At 40.5% G+C, this 22,214-nt stretch overlaps 1 protein-coding gene across 1 annotated transcript in view; it reads left to right on the top strand.

The window, feature by feature from the left end:
* The window catches only part of saxo4 (stabilizer of axonemal microtubules 4), a 29,941-nt gene extending 8,004 nt beyond the window's left edge, over positions 1–21,937 (top strand). Inside the window, 4 exon segments of the mRNA XM_060902924.1 lie at positions 15,823–15,880; positions 16,004–16,091; positions 16,237–16,320; positions 21,839–21,937. Of these exon segments, the coding sequence (XP_060758907.1) occupies positions 15,823–15,880; positions 16,004–16,091; positions 16,237–16,320; positions 21,839–21,937 (329 nt within the window).
* The last annotated feature ends 277 nt before the right edge of the window (positions 21,938–22,214 follow it).

Below are 22,214 nucleotides of genomic sequence, written 5' to 3'. Positions count from 1 at the left end.
TTTCTGTGCGGAGTTTGCATGTTCTCCCCGTGTCCGCGTGGGTTTCCTCCGGGTGCTCCGGTTTCCCCCGCAGTCCAAAGACATGCAGGTTAGGTTAACTGGTGGCTCTAAATTGACCGTAGGTGTGAATGTGAGTGTGAATGGTTGTCTGTGTCTATGTGTCAGCCCTGTGATGACCTGGCGACTTGCCAGGGTGTACCCCGCCTTTCGCCCGTAGTCAGCTGGGATAGGCTCCAGCTTGCTTGCGACCCTGTAGAACAGAATAAAGTGGCTACAGATAATGAGATGAGATGAGATGAGAGATGAAAAGTGTGGTAATAAAGCCTTTGGTTACACCTGATCTCTGTCCTGCTGTCCTCTGTGCTCCACCCACACGTTCGAACCGTTACAGTCTTGTTTATAACGTTTAAGAAAGGATTTCACAGGGTAAAATCTATGAATTAACTTAAAGGTGACTTCTCTTACTTTATTTGCAACAAAGTACTTGAATGGTAAAGTCCATACCTTTCTCCAATGTACAGTATGTTCTCTACAATACCATTCCAGAAATGGACAACATATGGGAGAGAAACAACGTCACTTTGAAATACAGCTCTGATTTTTCTATTGATGTTGTGATGTTTTGAGGATAAGCACAGATTGCCTATAACCGTGTCAGATAAAGAGGTCAAATGAGCAAAGTGTGATGGCAAATTGCCCTTTAACAGCATAATGATACCTGTAGGAACTGCATCAAAAACAATAGCATGTTCCTTAACAGTGATAGGTACCATACGTTCTTAAAAAATCAGAGTATTCATATAGTCTACCATTGGAATCAAAAAGCATGGCTAACTAGGATGAAGTTGTTTCTGAACCAGTTATCAAATAATAAAGTTTTCCTTTTGTAAAGAATATCCTTGTTATTCCATATGTAACATCTATGCGGTGAGAAATTGTGTTTATATAGGAGAGACCAAGCAAGAGCATCTGTGAAAATTTGACAACTTCAACGGGAGCTTACGTACATACATTGAAATTACACATAAGCAAAAATTCCAGGCCACCAACTTTGGAAAAAACATAGTTGGGGATGAAATTCCAAAGTGATGTCGGGTTGTTCATAAACTGTCTGATCCAATTAATTTTAAAAGTGTTATTCAATGTCGTGAAGTCTAGGAAATTCAACCCACCACAATGGTTCTGGTTCATTATAACTGATTTTCTAACATACTGTATCCTATTTTTCCAAATGAAGTTAAATAACATATTGTCAATTTTTTTTAATAGACCACCATCAACAGCCAAAGAAAGAGCACTATAAGTAATTCTAGAAATACTGTCAGCTTTGGACAAAAGTATTCTGCCTCTCAAAGACAGGTCCCTTTGAGTTAAGTTTCTTTTGTGTTTTATTAATGATGGGGTTAAAATTCAAAGAAGATCTAGAGATTTGATCTTTGGAGATTGTAATTCCTAAGTACAGTATGTAACTTGGTTCCTTAAAGGTGCCCTTCCACCAAAAACATTTAATACTGGCTCTTTTTGAAATACCATAGTTCACTCCGAGTTGCATATGCATGCTGCATGTGAAAATGTAATTCTACTCCCATTCCCTGTATTAGCTTATGAAAGAAAATAGTCGGAAAAACGAGCGGATCAGAAAAAGCCATACGAAGTGACATCACTTCGAAAATTAGTATTCATGGCCTTGCCCACCTTGGCTTGCGACCGCCCATGGGAAGAAAGCGTGAGGAGAGAGACGTAATTCGCCCCGAGGCGCGGCGTGGTGCTCCGCATCAGTTTTGTTTCTAATGGCGGCTCCAGCCCGACTTTGCACACTCGTAACTCGGGCAGGGGAGGTCCCAGCCTCCCCAGACTTGGCAGCCAGTGGCCTCTGCCCTCTCCCGAACGAAAGAGTGCTCCCAGGGCAGGCTAGCTCCACGCCACGGGACGTAATTTGCCACGAGGCACGGCGTGGTACTCCGCATCAGTTTCATTTCAACGGCGGCTCCAGCCCGACTTTGCATGCTCGTAACTCGGGCAGGGGAGGTCCCAGCCTCCCCAGACTTGGCAGCCAGCGACCTCTGCCCCCTCCTGAAGGAACCAGCACTGCCAGGGTGGGCTAGCTCCGCACCACGGGACGTAATTCGCCCCGAGGCACAGCGCGGTGCTCCGCATCAGTTTCATTTCAACAGCGGCTCCAGTCCGACTTTGCATGCTCGTAACTCGGGCAGGGGAGGTCCCAGCCTCCCCAGACTTGGCAGCCAGCGACCTCTGCCCCCTCCTGAAGGAACCAGTGCTGCCAGGGTGGGCTAGCTCCGCACCACGGGACGTAATTCGCCCCGAGGCACGGCACGGTGCTCCGCATCAGTTTTGTTTCTAACGGCGGCTCCAGCCCGACTTTGCATGCTCGTAACTCGGGCAGGGGAGGTCCCAGCCTCCCCAGACTTGGCAGCCAGCGGCCTCTGCCCTCTCCTGAACGAAAGAGTGCTCCCTGGGTGGGCTAGCTCTGCGCCTCGGGACGTAATTCAGCTAACCCTAACCCTAGGTCCCAGCCTCCCAAGACTTGGCAGCCAGCAACCCCTGCCCTATCCCGAATGAACCAGCGCTGCCAGGGCCCATCAGCTCCCAGCCAGGGAACGTTATTCCCCCCACACACCCCGAGGCAAGCTCCGCTCCGTGCCTCGTGCCTTGATGAGAGCCGCTGCCTCAGGGAGTATTCAATTAAATAAATAAATAAATAAATAAATAAACGAATGAATGACTCCCTCCCAGTCACACACGCGCACACATATACAAGCGTTCTGGTTGGGGAGAGAGCTCCCTTCCTCTGCTCTCCCTCTCCTCTTATAGTGCGCGGTCACTGGGGAAGACACACAAATACACGTTAATTCCCATCAGGTGCAGTGATTCTCCCACTTACCTTCCCTGACTCCGCCCTCCATTCACAGACCGACGCTCGGCCACGCCCCCGCTGCCACATCTACATTGTTATTGGTCAAAACATTGATGTCGAGACCATAATAGCCATTCGAAACAGTTTTTACAAAGACACCCACATCCGCTTGTTCTGACCCACTGGAGGTAGCGTCACAGTGCTGTTAGCCAATCGGAGGTAACACGTTTACTTGCTGTTAGCCAATCAGAGGTAACACGTTTACCTGTCATGAATATTAATGAGTAAGAGCTGAAATCCTGTCGTTCTCCCGCCACCCACTCCTCCACCAAACTAGAACAGCCTGAAACAGGAGAACCACAGCATTTTTTTTCACCAAAACTGGCTCACAGGGCATTCATTCATACTAGAGACCACCACACAATTAATGAAAAAATGATGCAAGGGGACCTTTAAAGGGATGTTATGTATAAAGGGCATAGAACAATCTTTTATAGACAAATGTTCACACTTGTTAATGTTCAAGTGGAGACCTGAAGCTTCAGAAAATGCTTTAATGATATTTAATGATATAGGAACTTGGGAGGCATCCTTAAGAAAAAGAGTGGTGTCATCAGCAAGCTGACTAATAATGATTTGTCTACCAGCTATTGAGATTCCTTCACTATTTGAAATATGAAGAGCAAGGAGTTGTGAGGCTATTAAGAATAAATACGGTGAGATAGGGCAACCTTGTTTAATTCCACAAGAAACATTAAATCTAGGAGATGTGCCATATTTTAATTTAACTGAGCTACTACCATTCTTATAGAGGGTTTTAATAGTTTTACAGAAGAAATGTCTGAATCCAAATTTGACAAGGGCTTTTAAGATAAATTCATGTTCAAGAGAATCAAATGCCTTGTAAAATTCTAGAAAAAGAATGAAACTATCATCATTGACAAGCTCATTATAATCTAATAAGTTAAGACAAGTCTAATATTGTTTGCAATATGACACTTCCTCACGAATCCAGATTGGGACTCATCAATGATAGAGTCCAATACATGTTTCAGTTTATTAGCAAATATTGTAGCTAACACTTTGTAGTCATTGTTTAGGAGTGTAATAGGACGCCAATTTTCTAGGTTTTCTATATCTTTATTTGGTTTAGGGATGAGAGTGATAACACCTTGAGTCATTGTTGTTGGTAGAATTTCATATGCTTTCTGTAAATAGAAAGGGGGCTAGTTCTGTACTGAACATTTTATAAAACTCTGAGGTTATACCGTCACACCCAGGACTTTAATTGTTTTTCAAATTCCTAATAGCTTGTAAGACGTCATCATGGGAAATGTTATAGTCACATGCATCTCTATCCTCTACTGCAATTTACAAAGGTTAATTGATTCCATGAAAGAGTTGGACACTTCTTCGCAGTATCTAGAGGTGTACAGATTACTGTAAAAGCTATGGCAGAAGGCAGATATCTCTTTAGGATTGCTAAATATTTTATTGTCCACTTTTAATTTATCTATTGTAGCATGAAAAGCTTTATTCTTTTCTAATCTAAAAAATAGGCAGAGTTTTGCTCCCCCTCTTCTAACCACTTTGCTCTAGAACGGACATGTGCTCCTTTAGCTTTTTCTTCATATAGCTCATCAAGTTTGTTTTGAAGTTTAATGTATTCACCTCTCTCTGTAATAGACAAGGGTTCCTTTTTAGAAAGACAATCTAATTGACTTAAAACTTCTTCCTCAGATGCCCTTTTTTGTTTGGCCAGATCCGCACCAAACTTTCTTAAAAACATCCCAAGTTCATATTTTAACAGTTCCCAATTTCTCCCAAAAGCATTCTGTGTTTCTGCATTATTCCAATGAATTTTGATTAATTCTTTTACTTGTTCTTTAACCTGGGAGTAATTGAGGACAGAATTATTCAATTTCCAGAATGAAGCCTTGGGGCCTGCAGAGTTGGACCCAGATAAGGGTATTGACAAACAGATTGTTTTATGATCTGTTAATGGGGCATTACAGAGCTCAACTGAGATGTTACTGTATGTCAAGCATTTGGATATCAGCCAATAACCAATTCTTGATTGTCTTGACCCATCCTTATTAGACCAAGTAAATTGACAACTGTTAGGAAACAAACTCCTCCATATATCAATAAGATCAAATTTGTCCATAAAACACTTTAGGGCTGGGTTGATAGACACTGACTGCCTTGGAGGATTTCTGTCTAGGGTATTGTTTAATGCTATGTTGAAATCCCCACCTAGGATTAACGAGGCATTGGGGTATTTGGATAGCCACCTCAAAATCTTCTCTAAATTGTCAAAAAGCATGCCATTATCCAGGGAGGATTGGTAACCATAGATATTAACTAAAATTATAGTAAGGCTGTTTGTGGATATTATCAAACAAACATAGTGACCTGAAAGGTCTGGATAAGTCTCTATAACACTCCCGTTGAAGCCGTGCTTGAATATTCCTACCCCAGCTGATCATTCAGATCCGTGTGCTAACCATAATGTGACCCCTCACCGAATCCAGGGACACATGTCGGCCGAAACGAATCCGAGATAATCGCAAAAGAAGCATCTTTTTTCGAAATTTGTGATTTTTGTTTTTTTCCATCATGTGCAAGATGAGATCTTGAAGAATGCAATCAGTATTTCAGATAATAGATTGTTTTGTTGGAAAAGCATACATTTTTTGTTGCAAATTGTCTCGTTTTTGTCAGGACTGTAGCCTGCTGGGGGGTGTGGGTAAATTACCATATGGGCCATTCACATGATGATTTAAGTCTTTTGTTTTTTTTTTCGCGAATCAGCTGTATGATACGGGCTGAGCGCATGGCTACTTAGCTGCATACAGGCATGTAATTTCACTATGGAATAAGTTACTAAACAGAGCGCAGAGGAGCTGAAACACCGCGAAGCAAACAGACACACGGTATTTACATCGGAGATCACCATTTCTAGCAAAAAAAACCGCAACCTCGTTTTCCAGACTGAATGGAATACTTGAATGATCGGATGATACACGGACCATTCTAGGATTACATTCCATCGGAGGCATTGGTGCGTGCAAGGCGCCATTTCTCTTTCTGATGGGGTAAGTTTATTAATCTAAGGCTGTGTGGTTATTTTTGCATGTAACAGAGAGTGTTGTGGTTTGGTTAAGCCTAGGTCACAACCGGACGTACGATTTTTTGGCCGTGTGATTTTTGGCGTTTCCCAAATCGCTGCGTTTTTTTTTTTTTTTGTTCATGGAGAAAGACGCGCGTTGGCCGTAAGTTTGTCTTGCAACCTGAAAAAAACGTAAGCGCCCGTAGAGTTTGTTTGACATGACAAAGAACCTCTGCGGCCGGTCTGCGGCTCGAAAATCAGCACATCACACGTGCGCTCTCGTGCTTTTCACACACGCGCTCTCGTGTGTTTCATGCGCGCTCTCCGTGTGTTTCTTGTGCTTTTTTGCATGTAGACCGGCCGTAGGAGCACATATGGCCGGTTGTGACTGAGGCTTTACCTGAAACTAGTGTTGTGTTAGTAGTGTCATCATCGTGCTATCTTTCTTTCTTACGGTGTGAGTAATTTTTCAACCACAAAACGTTAAAGTATACTTTAGGACTTATTTTTGTACTTCATAATTGTTTTGGGCATACTTTGCATGGAAGGAAAATTGACGTGGTGATCTTTGTTTACATGAAAGTAGTATCGTGCTAGCTAGTAGGGGGTAGGGCTTTCCTTAATGTCATGCAAATGAGCAGCATTATGTGCCCGCCCTACACCCAGAGTAGCTGAGATGGAAAATTTTGAGGGCGATTTTCTCCCTTTTCTGTTTTAAGAAGTATGCACTTTCAAAAGGCCACACATTCTTCAAATATTGTCAGATCTCCACATGGAAGGCATCATTGGAAAGCTTAGAAACTGCACTTTCTGAATCTGTCAATAACTCAAAATGCCCCCGAGCAGACATGTGTCCCTGGATTCTGTGATCTGCCACATATGTCATTTCCCCACTATGACCTCCAAAAGTTATAATCATGAAGAGTAGAGTGACATTCTTGAAAAAAATTAAAGTCTGCCTTAAATTTCTTTGCAAATAAAAATAAAGCCTTGCGCTTCACATTATCTTTCATACCCCTGACATTAATTGACATCAAAGATAAGGACATACAGAACAATATGGAAAACACACCAAACAAGAAAGTTTTCAAACTTCTTTCACTGAACAATTAAGAGCAGGATAACTCTGCAACAGATCAGCTAACCTGAGTTGCATATGTCAAGGGAATGGGAAAACTCATTCCAATACAGTAAGCTAAAATGGTTTTTACTAACTGGCGAACCAAAAAGTATATAATCTTATTTATTTATTTATTTCCTTTTCCACTTTTCAAAGAAAAATCGAAGAAAAAGAAAAATATAAGGAAAACCAAACAAAAAACTTGTATATCTCCCTTAAGCAACGTGATAACACAGGATGTGGGCGCCACCACCTGGTGACTAAGGTATTAATTCAGTTGATAATCAAAAGCTTCAAAAGTTGTGTTTGTGAACTTACTATGAGTGACTGAGATATGCATAAGTATCTATATTCAAGGAGCAAATGTTGGTCATAGATGTTTGCAATAACAGCAAAGTGGCAAATACCATCAATCACAATTTTAGTTTGTGACCCTATTACCCTCGATGTAAGCAAAGCTCCCTCGGAAGCCCACTTGCTTCCCTTCTTTCTTTGCCTTCTCTGCCAGTGGCCACAATTTCTTTCTAGCGTCCTTTATCTCCTGTGTCAGGTCTTCAAATATCTTAATGTTCTTGTCACAGAGAATCTTGGCGGTTCTGGCGTCTCTCCAGATCGTGTCCCTGTGTGCGCGAGACAGGAACTGTACGATGATGCATCAGTTAAATTGTTGTGTGCCATCGGAGCGGGGACCCAATCTATGGACAACATCCACTGAGAAGGCGAGCTGACCCGCGATCTCGGGTGAGATCTGACGGAAGAGGTCGATAATGTTCTGTCTGATGTTTTCGCCTTTCTTCTCCGGAATGCCAGCCACTCGTAGATTCCACCTCCTCTTGTAGACATCCAGCTCACTACACTTGGCAAGGAGTTCTTTGTTCTCTTTTTCTAATATGCAAACTTTGCCTTTCAAGGATGCAGCATCAGTCTTAACGTCCTCCACTTGTTTCCCCATGAACTCAATGGCCTCAGTGGCATGTCGGATGGAGTTCGTATTATCTTTAATGGTTCCCTCAAGTGAATACATACGCCTAAGAGATTCTTCCTGCATTTTCTCGATTCTCTCCATTACTTTGAGCAGGTGACAGTTTGACACAGGTTCAGGATCGCCACTCTCATAACCGTCGCTTGCACGAGTTTTAGATTCCTTTGATTTGGGCATAGGAGTGTCTTGTAGAGCTAGATGCATATTGTGATCAACCAACTCAGCTGCATTTGCTTCAAGCATGTTATTCAAAGATTTCTTAGCATAAGAATGCATCACTTTTTGTATATCCTCTTCAGTCTTTTCCATCTTACAGTGGTTTCAAAAGGAAGAGAAATAACGGTGACAAAAAAAAGCTTGTTCGGTATACAGTACTTCAGTATACGTTTCACTAGTGCCAATATAATAAAAGTTCATGCTAGCTAGACTAGCAACCTCGTGGTTATACACCAACTTGCAACTTACCGAAAAATAAACGCAAATAAATGACTTAAGAAGGAGAAGTGAGTCCTTGGTAGATCTGTGTAGGATTGCTAAACTAGTTTCCTGGAGCATATTAGTTCTCAGGTGTTGAATTTTCATCAGGACGTTGTTTATCGATGATCTTATTGCAGAGTGCGCTACATGAACAGGTACACGCGCAGTCTCCCTTGCTCACTCCGTCATATGCGCACATTCTAAGATGCGTGATGCAGACATTAATGTTTCGCGTGCACGCTCTTGCTCACTTGCTCTAGATTCCGGGAGATATTATCCAATTTGCGGGCATCAGAGAGCCACTATCAATATGCGGGAGACTCCCGGAACTTCCGGGAGACTTGGGATATCTAATCTATCCCCAATGAGCAAGGCTGTGGCGACGGTGGCAAGGAAAAACTCCCTCAGACGACATGAGGAAGAAACCTCGAGAAGAACCAGACTCAAAATGGAACCCATCCTCATTTGGGCAACAACAGACAGCATGACTATAATATTAACAGTTTTAACATGAAGTCAGTTTCGTTGATGTTATAAACTCTTCATTGATGGAAACTTGAGAGCAAAACTGTTCATGACAACTGCAGTCCTAAAGTTAGCAAGTCAGCTGTAGTCCTCAGCCATAAAAGCATTACTGTAAGAGTCCAGAGCATCCTCCAGGCGTGACTTTCAACTGTCCTCATGGGGCCGTCCTCCACAGGAGCAATGTGATGAGACTCCGACCAGACACAGGGCACCAGGATGGATCAAGCAGGTCCGAGGAGCAGAAGAGGTCAGCATCTCGATCCCAGGACCAACATGTAACTCAGAGGGACAGATTTTTTTTTGGGGGGGGGTAGAGAGGGAGAGAAAACACAGGTTGTTAGGTATGCCCAATGTCACCTGAATAAGTAGGAACAGTATACATATTGCACTGAGTACAAGCAGGGACTCCGGCAACTAACTATGACAGCATAACTAAAAGGGGAGAGCCAGAAGGTAACACAGGCATGAGGGAGCCCCGGGACATAAAGCAGCCAGCCACTACACCGTCAACAAACCCGAGTGAGCAAGCGAGTGGGGACTGACAGCATCCATACATCCCAGTTTACCAAAACACTCTGTCTGAGGACCCTCCAGATCTACACCTTTACCTCATAAACACCATTAACAAAAGGCTTGACTAAACAGATATGTTTTCAGCCTAGACTTAAACACTGAGACTGTGTCTGATTCCTGAACACTACTTGGAAGGCTGTTCCATAACTGTGGGGCGTTGTAAGAAAAGGCTCTGCCCCCTGATGTAGCCTTCACTATACGAGGTACCAGCAGATAGCCTGCACCTTTTGATCTAAGTAGGCATGGCGGGTCATAGAGGAGCAGAAGTTCACTCAGGTACTGTGGTGTGAGACCATTCAGTGCTTTAAAGGTCAATAGTAGTACTTTATAATCAATAAGAAATTTGATTATAAAGTCCTTTTTAGAATCACATTATACTCCTTTCACAGTGTGGGAAATAAAGCTGGACTGGTGGACATTGAACGGCAATTTTCGCATTTGTCTGGGTGTATTTCAAAAAATAATTTAAATGTGTACATCTGTATTTTTCAAAAGCATCAAACTGGATGGCCCATGAAAAATTGTAAAGATATGGGTCTAATTTACTCCTAATTTTCTTCCAAATGTTACACTGGGTGAATACATTCTTTCATAACACAGCCTGTGATTGGCTGATCACAGACGCTCTCGATGAATGACAAATTGTCTCTCATCAGCGAGTAGGAGTTTATTCTGACATGACAACATGCAAGGTTGTTATCAGCTGGGTAGGTATACCACTAACGTTAAAAGAAAATACAGTGATGTTTGAAAGTTTGTGAACCCTTTAGAATTTTCTATATTTCTGCATAAATATGACCTAAAACATCATCAGATTTTCACACAACTCCTAAAAGTAGATAAAGAGAACCCAGTTAAACAAATGAGAAAAAATATTATGCTTGGTCATTTATTTATTGAGGAAAATGATCCAATATTACATTTCTATGAGTGGCAAAAGTATGTGAACCTTTGCTTTCAGTATCTGGTGTGACCCTCTTGTGCAGCAATAACTGCAACTAAATGTTTCCAGTAACTGTTAATCAGTCTGCTTTCAGACTGATAAGCTGTTAAACACTGCTTTCAGATAGCTATAGACAATTGGAGGGGGAAAAATGACAAATGACAAACTTTAAATAGAATCAAAGTATATTACTGCCACACCAGAAAAAGAAAACAGATCACTAGCAAGTTATAACATGAAAAGTTTATGATAAGAGGTTTTTCATGTTTAACAAGTTATTTTCATGTTGTTAAAATATATAAATTTACCATGCTATAACGAGATGTCTTGTTATAACAGTACAATATTTATATTTTGATGTAAAATGTTTCATGTTAAAACATGATAACATACAGTGCCCATTCATGATTATTGTGACACCTTGTAAAGATTAGTAAAAAAGGGTTTGAAAAAAATCCACATTTTGGTGAAGTTGCTTCATCTTGCACTTAAAAAAAAATCCAACCTTTAATTGAAATAAATTTATTCAGAGAAAACCAAATCCCTCATCAAAAAATATATTTTCAACAAAAACACGTGCCACTATTATTGGTACTCCTGGAAATTAAAGTGAACGCAATGTAACTGAAGCATGTTTCCCATTTAAATTGTACATGTTTGCGTTAATTGGAGTGTGTAGGAACTTTCAAGCTGTAATTCCTGACTTCCTGATTAACTGGGGTACAAATATGAGGTGACACAGAGCCCAAATTAACTTAGTCAGCCATCAACATGGGAACAATAAGAGAACACACAAACCAAATGAGGGAGAAGTGTGTTGACCTTCACAAGTCAAAGCATGAAAAATAGCTACTTGCCTGAAAATGACCATTTTTACAGTTAGGGCAATAATGAAAACATGGACACAAATTGGAACTGTTACAAACTTGCTTGGAAGAGGACCCAAGTTTGTTTTGCCCTCATGTACAGTGAGGAGGAGGGTAAGAGAGACAAAAAATCCCCAAGAATTACTGTTGGTGAATGACAAGAAAAAATACAATCTTAGGGTTTCCAAGTCTCCAAAACTGCCATCAGATGCCACCTCTATGCCAACAGATTATTTGGAATGTATGTCAGAATAAAGCCTTTTCTGTCAGTTAACCACAAACCTAAGCACCTGACATTTGTGAAACACTACTACAACTTTGACTGGAACCATGTTCTGTAGTTTGATGTAACAAAAATGGAGCATTTTGGCAATAAACAGCGATGGTGGGTTTGGTGTAAAAAGAAGGATGGCTACAATGAAAAGAACCCGATTCCTACTGTACAATATGGTGGAAGTTCTGTGATGTTTTGGGGCTGTTTTTCCTCCAAAAGGTCCTGGAAACCTTGTTGGGCTGCATGGCATCATGGACTCCATGAAATATGGACATTTTAAATCAAAATCTGGCTGCCTCTCCAGGAAACTAAAACTGGGTCGTCAATGGATCTTCCAGCAGGACAATGATCCAAAGCACATGTCCAAATCAACACAAAAAATGTTTAGCTGACCACAGTGTCAAGTTTCTGCCATGGCCACCTCAGTCCTCTGACCTGAACCCCATTGAAAACCTGTGGGTGAGCTGAAGAGGAGAGAGCACAAGAGAGGGCCCAGGACCCTGGATGATCTGGAGAGATTGTGTAAAGAGGAACGGTCTCAGATGTCCTGCTCTGTATCTCTCCTACAATATTTTATAAGGTTGGAGACTCAGTGCTATTTTACTGGCAACGGGAGATTTTATAAAGTATTAAATGCAGGGATGCCAATAATAGTGACACGTATTTTTGTTGAAAATTATTATTTCTTGATGAGGGATTCATGGAGGGCACTGTATACTGCTATAACATGAAACATTTCATACAGAGATATTATTACAATATCAAGAACTTAATTAAATCATGTAAATGAGCCATGTTCCTCAGTTTATTAATTCACTGCATAGTGTTAGTACATTCAAGCATGCGTTTCACGTTATAGCCTTACAATATAAATGATCTTGCTATAATGTGAAACAGTGCACATTATAATGTGAAACAATTTATCACATTATAATAAGATAAATAGTATATTGTTATAACTAGAAAAGTTTCTTGTTATAATGTGATAAGTTTGTATATCGTAATAATGTGAAAATATCTTGTTAAAACATAACGTTAATGGCATTTAACAGACACGCTTATCCAGAGCAACGTACAACATACCCAGAGCAGCATGGGGAGCAGTTGTGGTTTAGGTGCCTTGCTCAAGGGCACTTCAGCCATTCCTGCTGGTCCAAGGAATCAAACCAGCAACCTTTTGGTCCCAAAGCTGCTTCTCTAACCATTAGGCTATGGCTTCCCATAAGCATGAGACTTCCCATAAACAGGAGACATGAGGCAGGTTTGCAACAACTCAACTTTACCCACCTCTAACTATACTATATATGAAAATATATGATATAACATAATACTGATCCGTTTTTTGTCCTGGCATTGCAGCAATACACTTCCGTAAAACAGACACGATGTTTATACTAAACATAACTATAAGGCTTAATACTTGCTTGTACACAGTAAAAATCATAGTGTCAATTTTACTCTTTAAGAGTTGAATTTAACTCTCTGTCAGATAACATTTGGTCCCACTCAAAATCAGTGTAAAATTTACTCTATAGCCAGTGTAAGATTTTTAGAGTTAATTTTACTCTATTTTGTGTCAAAATTAACAATGAGGTGTGTAAAAATATTTAACACTAGATAGTGTAAGATTTTCAGAGTTAATCTGACTCTATATTGTATTTTCGCGGGGAATCATCACCCTGCAGAGTAGATTTTGTCGTTGTGTGCAAGTGGGAATTAACTCTCACTTTTGACACTACCATTTAGACGATTTTACTCTGCATAGTGTTATAACTACTCTATCCAGAGGAAAATAGGTTTACACTGCAATATTGACACTCCATTTTTTACTGTGTAAATCTTTTAAAATGAGTTAAATGAAAATCAGGAAATTCTTTGTAGATCATCCCTCACTTTTTCCAGCTTGTCCAATTAATTGAAGCATATTTTTACACCAGATGCCCTTCCTGCCACAACCCTCCCATTTCCAGGTTTAGGAAGCAACCACTCACACAAATGGACAATTTAGAGTAGCCAGTTAACTTAATTGCATGTCTTTGGGGGAAACTGGAGCACCTAGAGGAAACCCACACAGGGAGAACATGCAAACTCCACACAGAAAGGCCCTCTCCTGCCACTGGGCTCAAACTCAGAACTTTCTTGCTGTGAGGCGACAGTGCTAACCACTACACCACCATGCCACTCTATGAGGCATCCCTGAATATCCCTAAAGCTGCATGCTAACGTCGTCGTCATCGTTATATCAAATATACTAGAGTGCAAGTCAAAGCAACTAAAACCTTATTGTTTAGTTATTTTTAGGCTGCATTGTTTTTCGCAAAGGAATTCCTGTTATGCCATGCAGTGGCGGCTGGTAGTCTTTCAAACAGGGGAGGCTGGTCGGTTACGATATTTCCAGATTTTAAAAGAAAAAAGAAAAAACACATCAATTTTGCCCATACTCTTGCCTCTGATCTGGCTGATTGTTGGCAGGGTCACAAACTGTGAAATATCAGGTTCTTTTGGCCCATTAGCCTACTGTCCAATATACATGATGGTGGTGTTGGGGGGGGGGGGGGGGGGGGGTTATATTTTAACATTTTATATTTTAAAATTGTGGCATGTGGCATGTTGTTTAAAAATTGATCATTATTGAAAGCAGCTCTTTGTCAGGAACTTCAGCAGTAACAGCAGAGTGTTCTGGAATAGACACAAGCACTGACCTTGGGGAGCCAAACATAGAGCTGGGTGCCACACATTTCCTTCAATGACACTTTCCCTATATTTTACTTATTTTGACTGAGAAATGTTTTATTGACAATTTTGATAACCCTTCACTTTTAATCCAGGTCTGTAGTGTGAAATGTTCTCGGCTGTGTTTTTGTTTAAAAATGTTTTCCAAATTGTAGCTGTGTTTAATTCATATCCAGAAAAATATATATTCTAATATAATATACTCAGCATAAACATTTTAAATAGATTCTATATTTTTGACCCATCCATGACATATTACTAAAGTAGCCTATTTACTGTTGTTGATGTGGGTCACTTGCTGTTAGCCAATTTACTTTCTCGTACCAGGAGAGCTGAAGGAACGAATATTATTCCCTACCTTTTTCACCAAGTCAATTTGAGGCGTTGGTCTACCCTGCTCTTTAATTTTAATTTTTTCCTCAAAAGGAAGACTGGCAAATGGCTTTGCCAAAATTAAATCAGCAATGCTTGGCATCCGTGCGCAGCTTTCTTGCTAGCTGACTAGCCCCCTCAAGTTCAAGTTCAGTCACTCAAATAAATGAAATTTCTGGAACTAAGATAGCAAACTTGACAACACTATATTTACACTTTATTTACAATGAAAATATATACAAACTAAAAAAGCTGGTAGAAACCGTATGTAATGAATGAAATCGAAATGTAAGCTGATCTCTTACAATACACCACAGCACTTGCAAATCCGCATGGGACTGAACTGAAATTCACCGCTGCCTGTCTATAGTTGAAACGAGCTGTCAATCAAAGAAAATATCCGGCCGCTTTCACCAATCACCAGTCTCCTCGCGGAAACTGCCATGTCCCTCCCACTGTGAGGCTCGGAGTCCATGGGCGGGCGTTTTCGCAGTATTTGTCCAATAACCATCTTGCATTTTGAGATTGAAAAGCGCATAGCTCCCAAATGCCATTGAAGTCCACTGAGGCTGGGAGTCCGTGAGACTCCGTGGGCGGGCGTTTTCACAGTATTTGTCCAATAATCGTCTTGCATTTTGATATTGAAAGCGCATAGCTCCCAAATGCCATTGAAGTGCACTGAGGCTGGGCTGCATCGCGCTGTCACAAGGGGGAAAAACTCACGCGCACATTAGGCGAACTGGGGAAAGTTATAACGGAATGATTTCGCACTGTAGTTGGGTTGAGCACATATATTTCTATGATTCTGGATCTGAAATAGCAATGTTATAAGGTCGGCTATAACATAAGCCTAGCGCAATTCATCCTACACGATGTTCGTCATTTTTAGAGGAGGCTGAGCCTCCCTAGTTGTCTTAGAGCAATCGCCCGTGATGCCATGTCATGTTACCTCACCTGTCTTTTTCTGAAGCTCGAGAGACACAGAGCAGTGTGACAAGGATGGACTTCTGTCCTACATTTTTCCTTCAGGTCTCTTTCTCTCTCTTGAATTGTCTTCTCTCTGTATTTCCCATTCATTGCTTACACAGGAAATACTATATAATAGTTGTGATGCATAGCAGGTACAGTTGTATATGCGTGTTTGTGTATCGGGGTAATGAAGTGTAACCCAAACTGGTCGCTCGTGCTCCTCAAGAGACTGCGTTCTCCAGAGATGCTCAGGAACCACTGACATGCCCTGTGAGAGCAGCACTCACCTACACTCCTGAGCACCTCATTGCTTTCCCACTAAGTCAAATTTCACTCCTAAACTCATCCTCGTTTAATCCACTAAGGGGTTGGTAATAAGGTTAGTTGGCAAGACAGTGGTGTTCTCTATCCTCAGGATTTTCTATCAGTGTGTCCTCATGGTACCAGATAGAAGAGCCTGCTGTTTGATGAGAGAACTATCAGACAGAAGATTTGACTGGCATTGTCACTAAGCCTGCTTAATCTCTCTGTCTAGACTATCAGGTCAAGTGTTTGTAGGTCAAGATGACTAGGCAGGTGTAATTTTCCAGACATTTCAAAGAGCTTTTTATAAATTCTATGAAGCAATGGAAAAACATCTTGAAAATTATATCCTCAGGCCATTCGCTTTGAATTACTGCCTCTAGACATTAGAGGTAAGATGATCTGGATGATACATACTCTGCTATCATGGACACACATCATACTTACGGATATATGTTCTCTCTCTGTCTAAAGACGGAGAGTGTGAAGATTATAAGCGTGTTTCTGAAACCATGTCATATTCCTTTCTCGCACTGTAGTGCTGCAATATGATGAATTTAGAGAATTCTTCATTATTTTATTTAGAAATGAGCTTTCTTTTAGTTAAGTGATATGCAAAAATGTTGGCACCCCTGCTCAAATCATGTGTTGTGTTGTTTTCCTCATTTAAATATTAATGAATGGAATATTAATGTTAACAATATAAAGATTAGGATAACATCTGCAAAGGGCACTGTAGTACACCCCTGACGTGTGTGGAATGCTGAAGAGCGGCAGGCAGGGAATGAGGTTAACACAGACTTTATTTTGTGTTTGGTTTGACTTTCGCTTTTCAGCTTTGACTTGACATGCACATAACACACAGACGTGCTGTGGTTGGGAGAGCCCCTCCTCGCTCTCTCCCTCCTTTTCTACCCTCCATCATCACTGCAAAACACACACATACAACATTATTCGACAACAGGTGTACTGACTTTACCACTGACCTTCCCTGGCCCCGCCCTCCATTCACAAACTGACACCTGGCCACGCCCCTGTCGCCACAGGCACACTTAAACTAATATATTACTGTGCAAAAGTCTTAGGCACAGGTAAAGAAATGCTGTAGACCAGAAATGGCTTAAAAAATAATGAAATTAAATGTTCAAAATAAAATAAAAAAACTATAAACAACAATAAACCAAAATAAATGAAACAAAGTCAATATTTAGTGTGAGATGACCTTTGCTTTAAAAAGTCTCAGGTACATTTATAAGGAAATGAGCTGTAGGTTTTACTGAGCATCTTGCAGAACCAGACACAGTTCTTCTGGACACTGTCCCTATGTCTGAAATCACTCACTCATTCACTACTCCCTACTTACTATATAGGGAATTACTATATAGAGGACTATATAGTGAGCTCATTGATAAAGTGAAAAAACACTTTCAGACACTACTCCGCCACGCTGGTATTTACGTCATTACTGTTGCACAATTAAAACATGCCAGATTAGTCGGCTGGTGGGTTTTCAAAATAGTAAATGCATGTATGTTTGTGATAAATCCATATTATACTGAGTGTATTTCCCACATTAATCAATACAAAGTACTTTGTGTCTGCTACATCTTTCAGTTCTTTTAAATCAAGGCTGAATACTTTCTTCTTTGACGCTGCCTTTTATTAAATGAAATTTGAGGCTTTTGTTTAATTCCTCGCTCTGCACTGTAACTTTTATTCTTGTGTTTTATCTGTCTTATTCTGTTTTAGCTTTTTTCTGTTCTCTTACTATTTTTAATTGTACTTGAATGTCCTTTTATAATGTGTTTCTTCCTCTGTCCATTCACCCCAAACACACTTTTTTTTTTCAGTGCAACCACAATGCATGATGGGATATACTGCTTGGTTAGTGACCATCGGTTGCACACTACTTTTCATGATGCATTGTGGGATACTTTGAGTGCACTATATAGGGTGTAATAATTCTCACTATACATTCAGACAGCACTACAAAATGGCAAGCTCACTATGTAGTCCACTATATAGTGAGTAGTGAGTGATTTCGGACACAGCATGTGACTGTCAGTCCTTAGTAACCCCCCCACCCCTCACTCCCTCTAAAGATGTCTTGTACTTAAGATTGTTTGTCTTCTTGATTTAATTTTATTCCATCCAGAGTACTTCTAGTTTGATAATCACTGACCTGCATGTTTAAAATATTGGAACTTGGGAGGCCATTCCAAAACATTAATCTGAAGCAGTTCATCAAGTTGTTCATGGTTGATGTACAACCCCGATTCCAAAAAAGTTGGGACAAAGTACAAATTGTAAATAAAAACTGAATGGAATGATGTGGAAGTTTCAAAATTCCATATTTTATTCAGAATAGAACATAGATGACATATCAAATGCTTAAACTGAGAAAATGTATCTTTTAAAGAGAAAAATTAGGTGATTTTAAATTTCATGACAACAACACATCTCAAAAAGTTGGGACAAGGCCATGTTTACCACTGTGAGACATCCCCTTTTCTCTTTACAACAGTCTGTAAACGTCTGGGGACTGAGGAGAAAAGTTGCTCAAGTTTAGGAATAGGAATGTTAACCCATTCTTGTCTAATGTAGGATTCTAGTTGCTCAACTGTCTTAGGTCTTTTTTGTCGTATCTTCCGTTTTATGAAGCGCCAAATGTTTTCTATGGGTGAAAGAGCTGGACTGCAGGCTGGCCAGTTCAGTACCCGGACCCTTCTTCTACGCAGCCATGATGCTGTAATTGATGCAGTATGTGGTTTGGCATTGTCATGTTGGAAAATGCAAGGTCTTACCTGAAAGAGACGTCGTCTGGATGGGAGCATATGTTGCTCTAGAACCTGGATATACCTTTCAGCATTGATGGTGTCTTTCCAGATGTGCAAGCTTCCCATGCCACACGCACTAATGCAACCCCGTACCATCAGAGATGCAGACTTCTGAACTGAGCGCTGATAACAACTTGGGTCGTCCTTCTCCTCTTTAGTCCGAATGACACGGTGTCCCTGATTTCCATAAAGAACTTCAAATTTTGATTCATCTGACCACAGAATAGTTTTCCACTTTGCCACAGTCCATTTTAAATGAGCCTTGGCCCAGAGAAGACGTCTGCGCTTCTGGATCATGTTTAGATACAGTTTCTTCTTTGAACTATGGAGTTTTAGCTGGCAACGGCAGATGGCACGGTGAATTGTGTTCACAGATAATGTTCTCTGGAAATATTCCTGAGCCCATTTTGTGATTTCCAATACAGAAGCATGCCTGTATGTGATGCAGTGCCGTCTAAGGGCCCGAAGATCACAGGCACCCAGTATGGTTTTCCGGCCTTGACCCTTACGCACAGAGATTCTTCCAGATTCTCTGAATCTTTTGATGATATTATACACTGTAGATGATGATATGTTCAAACTCTTTGCAATTTTACACTGTTGAACTCCTTTCTGATATTGCTCCACTATTTGTCGGCGCAGAATTAGGGGGATTGGTGAGCCTCTTCCCATCTTTACTTCTGAGAGCCGCTGCCACTCCAAGATGCTCTTTTTATACCGTCATATTAATGACCTATTGCCAGTTGACCTAATGAGTTGCAATTTGGTCCTCCAGCTGTTCCTTTTTTGTACCTTTAACTTTTCCAGCCTCTTATTGCCCCATCCCAACTTTTTTGAGATGTGTTGCTGTCATGAAATTTCAAATGAGCCAATATTTGGCATGAAATTTCAAAATGTCTCACTTTCGACATTTGATATGCTGTCTATGTTCTATTGTGAATATAATATCAGTTTTTGAGATTTGTAAATTACTGCATTCCGTTTTTATTTACAATTTGTACTTTGTCCCAACTTTTTTGGAATCGGGGTTGTACAGTTAGGTCTATAAATATTTGGACATTTACAAATTATTGTTATTTTAGTTATCCACCCAGTATACTGGAGTAATAATCCATTAAATAATGATCATCAGCACCAAAGTGCAGACTTTCAGCTTTAATTTGAGGGTATTTACATCCAAATCAGGTGAACAATGTAGAAATTACTTGACTTTTTAATGTGTGCTTATATCACTTTTAAGTAGGCATGTAATGATTCATCCAATTCATGATTTGATTCGATTTATGATATTCGGTTCATGATTCGGTTTTCCCACAATATTTTTTTAAAAAAATGCAATAAATAACCCTTTTGTGTCATTTTCTTAATAACCAACAGTAATTATTTACCCACATTTGTAAAGGTTGATGTAAAATATTATAGCCTCATTTCATCTCATTATCTCTAGCCACTTTATCCTGTTCTACAGGGTCGCAGGCAAGCTGGAGCCTATCCCAGCTGACTACGGGCGAAAGGCGGGGTACACCCTGGACAAGTCGCCAGGTCATCACAGGGCTGACACATAGACACAGACAACCATTCACACTCACATTCACACCTACGGTCAATTTAGAGTCACCAGTTAACCTAACCTGCATGTCTTTGGACTGTGGGGGAAACCGGAGCACCCGGAGGAAACCCACGCGGACACGGGGAGAACATGGAAACTCCGCACAGAAAGGCCCTTGCCGGCCACGGGGCTCGAACCCGGACCTTCTTGCTGTGAAGTGACAGCGCTAAGCACTACACCACCGTGCCGCCCCTTAAATAATATCATTCCTTTTATTAAAAATGAAATGTTAGAAACAAATAAGCCTTTTCTTCATAAACTTTTACAAACATTTGTATTACCTGCATTTGCTTCTCTTTTCTTTAGCTTTCAGTAGTCTGTAAAAAGAGAGCTCTGATTTCTTGTTAAATCTATTTGTACAGTCCAACACACAACAGCTCTTTCCCATTTTAGATCTGTTTGGGTGTTTTCATGGCATTAGAGCTGTGTTACTTCCACCTACAGTTGAAGTCACATGCATTTTACATTATTGTGCTCTTTGCTGTCTAAACAACACAATTACAGCTAGGAGAACAAATAGATTATGGAACCTGATAATAATCATGATACATTTTTTATTTTATCGATTTGAATTGTCATAAATTTTTATTGTGAATTATCTTTGCACAATATATCGCTACATGCTTACATTTAACACATGATGTGGTGTTGTACTTTAGTGAAAGTTTTAAGGGCTGATTGGACAGAGATGTAATACTCTCATGGGTGCCCCTCAGGCCCAGTTTGGATTAAAAGGCTTTGAGTCACATGGAAGATGTTGTACATTTCTGGGGAGTAGAGAGACATAGAGACTAGCAGAGTGGTTTAATTTATTGACTGATTTTCCTTTGCTTTTTTTTTCCCTTTCTGTTTTCATCAGAAAATGATCTTTGTTGAAGTTCTTTAAATAAATTAGACAAGTCATGCTTCAGTTTTTTTGGACTGAGTTATTGTAAATTATCCAAGAATGCTGACAGAGCTTTAGCTTAAACTCTGCAGTATTACTTGAGAGAGTAATTATTTTTACTATTAGTGAGAGTGCTGAAAGTCATCATTAAAAGCTGGTTTTTCAATTTGCATGATTTGTCATCCACTTGAATCCAATCTACTGTAATCACATTATAGGCAATGGCTGAGTTATAGTGTAGCAATGCCAGATACAACCCGATGATAGAGCAGAGCAGTCTGAACGAATCTCTGTGGAGATACGGAGCAGTAAAATATGCGTTATAGATGCTGGGCTTTGCCACAGTGTGCAAAGTAGGGCAGTGAGTTCTGTTCTCTTTCAGGAAGGCTCGGGCTTCATCCTCAACACCCCCATCCTCAAAACCCTGTCAGACACACCGTCTGACCCACTGCAGTTCCTCTCACAATACCAGACCAGGTGAAACTGCATGTCTGCGTTGTGTGTGCCCTGTCAAGGCCTCAGCATTTTAAAATGAATGTAAACTTGTCTGTTTACTCCAATGTTTATAGATATTGTATAAACATTTGTGCTGACTGTTGCTGAGATAATTAGACTTGTAGTGTAAAAAGAATATGACAGGGTTCCTGCTGGTGCTCATCATGCTCGTCATTGACAAACATAATCCATCAGTGACGAAGAGAAAATTACTAGCAGTCATCACAGTGATGAATGTACAGTGGTGCTTGAAAGTTTGTGAA

This window comes from Neoarius graeffei, chromosome 2 (genome assembly GCF_027579695.1).
Source record: "Neoarius graeffei isolate fNeoGra1 chromosome 2, fNeoGra1.pri, whole genome shotgun sequence".
NCBI classification, from domain to species: Eukaryota; Metazoa; Chordata; class Actinopteri; order Siluriformes; family Ariidae; genus Neoarius; species Neoarius graeffei.
This window is presented reverse-complemented; position numbering and strand designations above follow the sequence as displayed.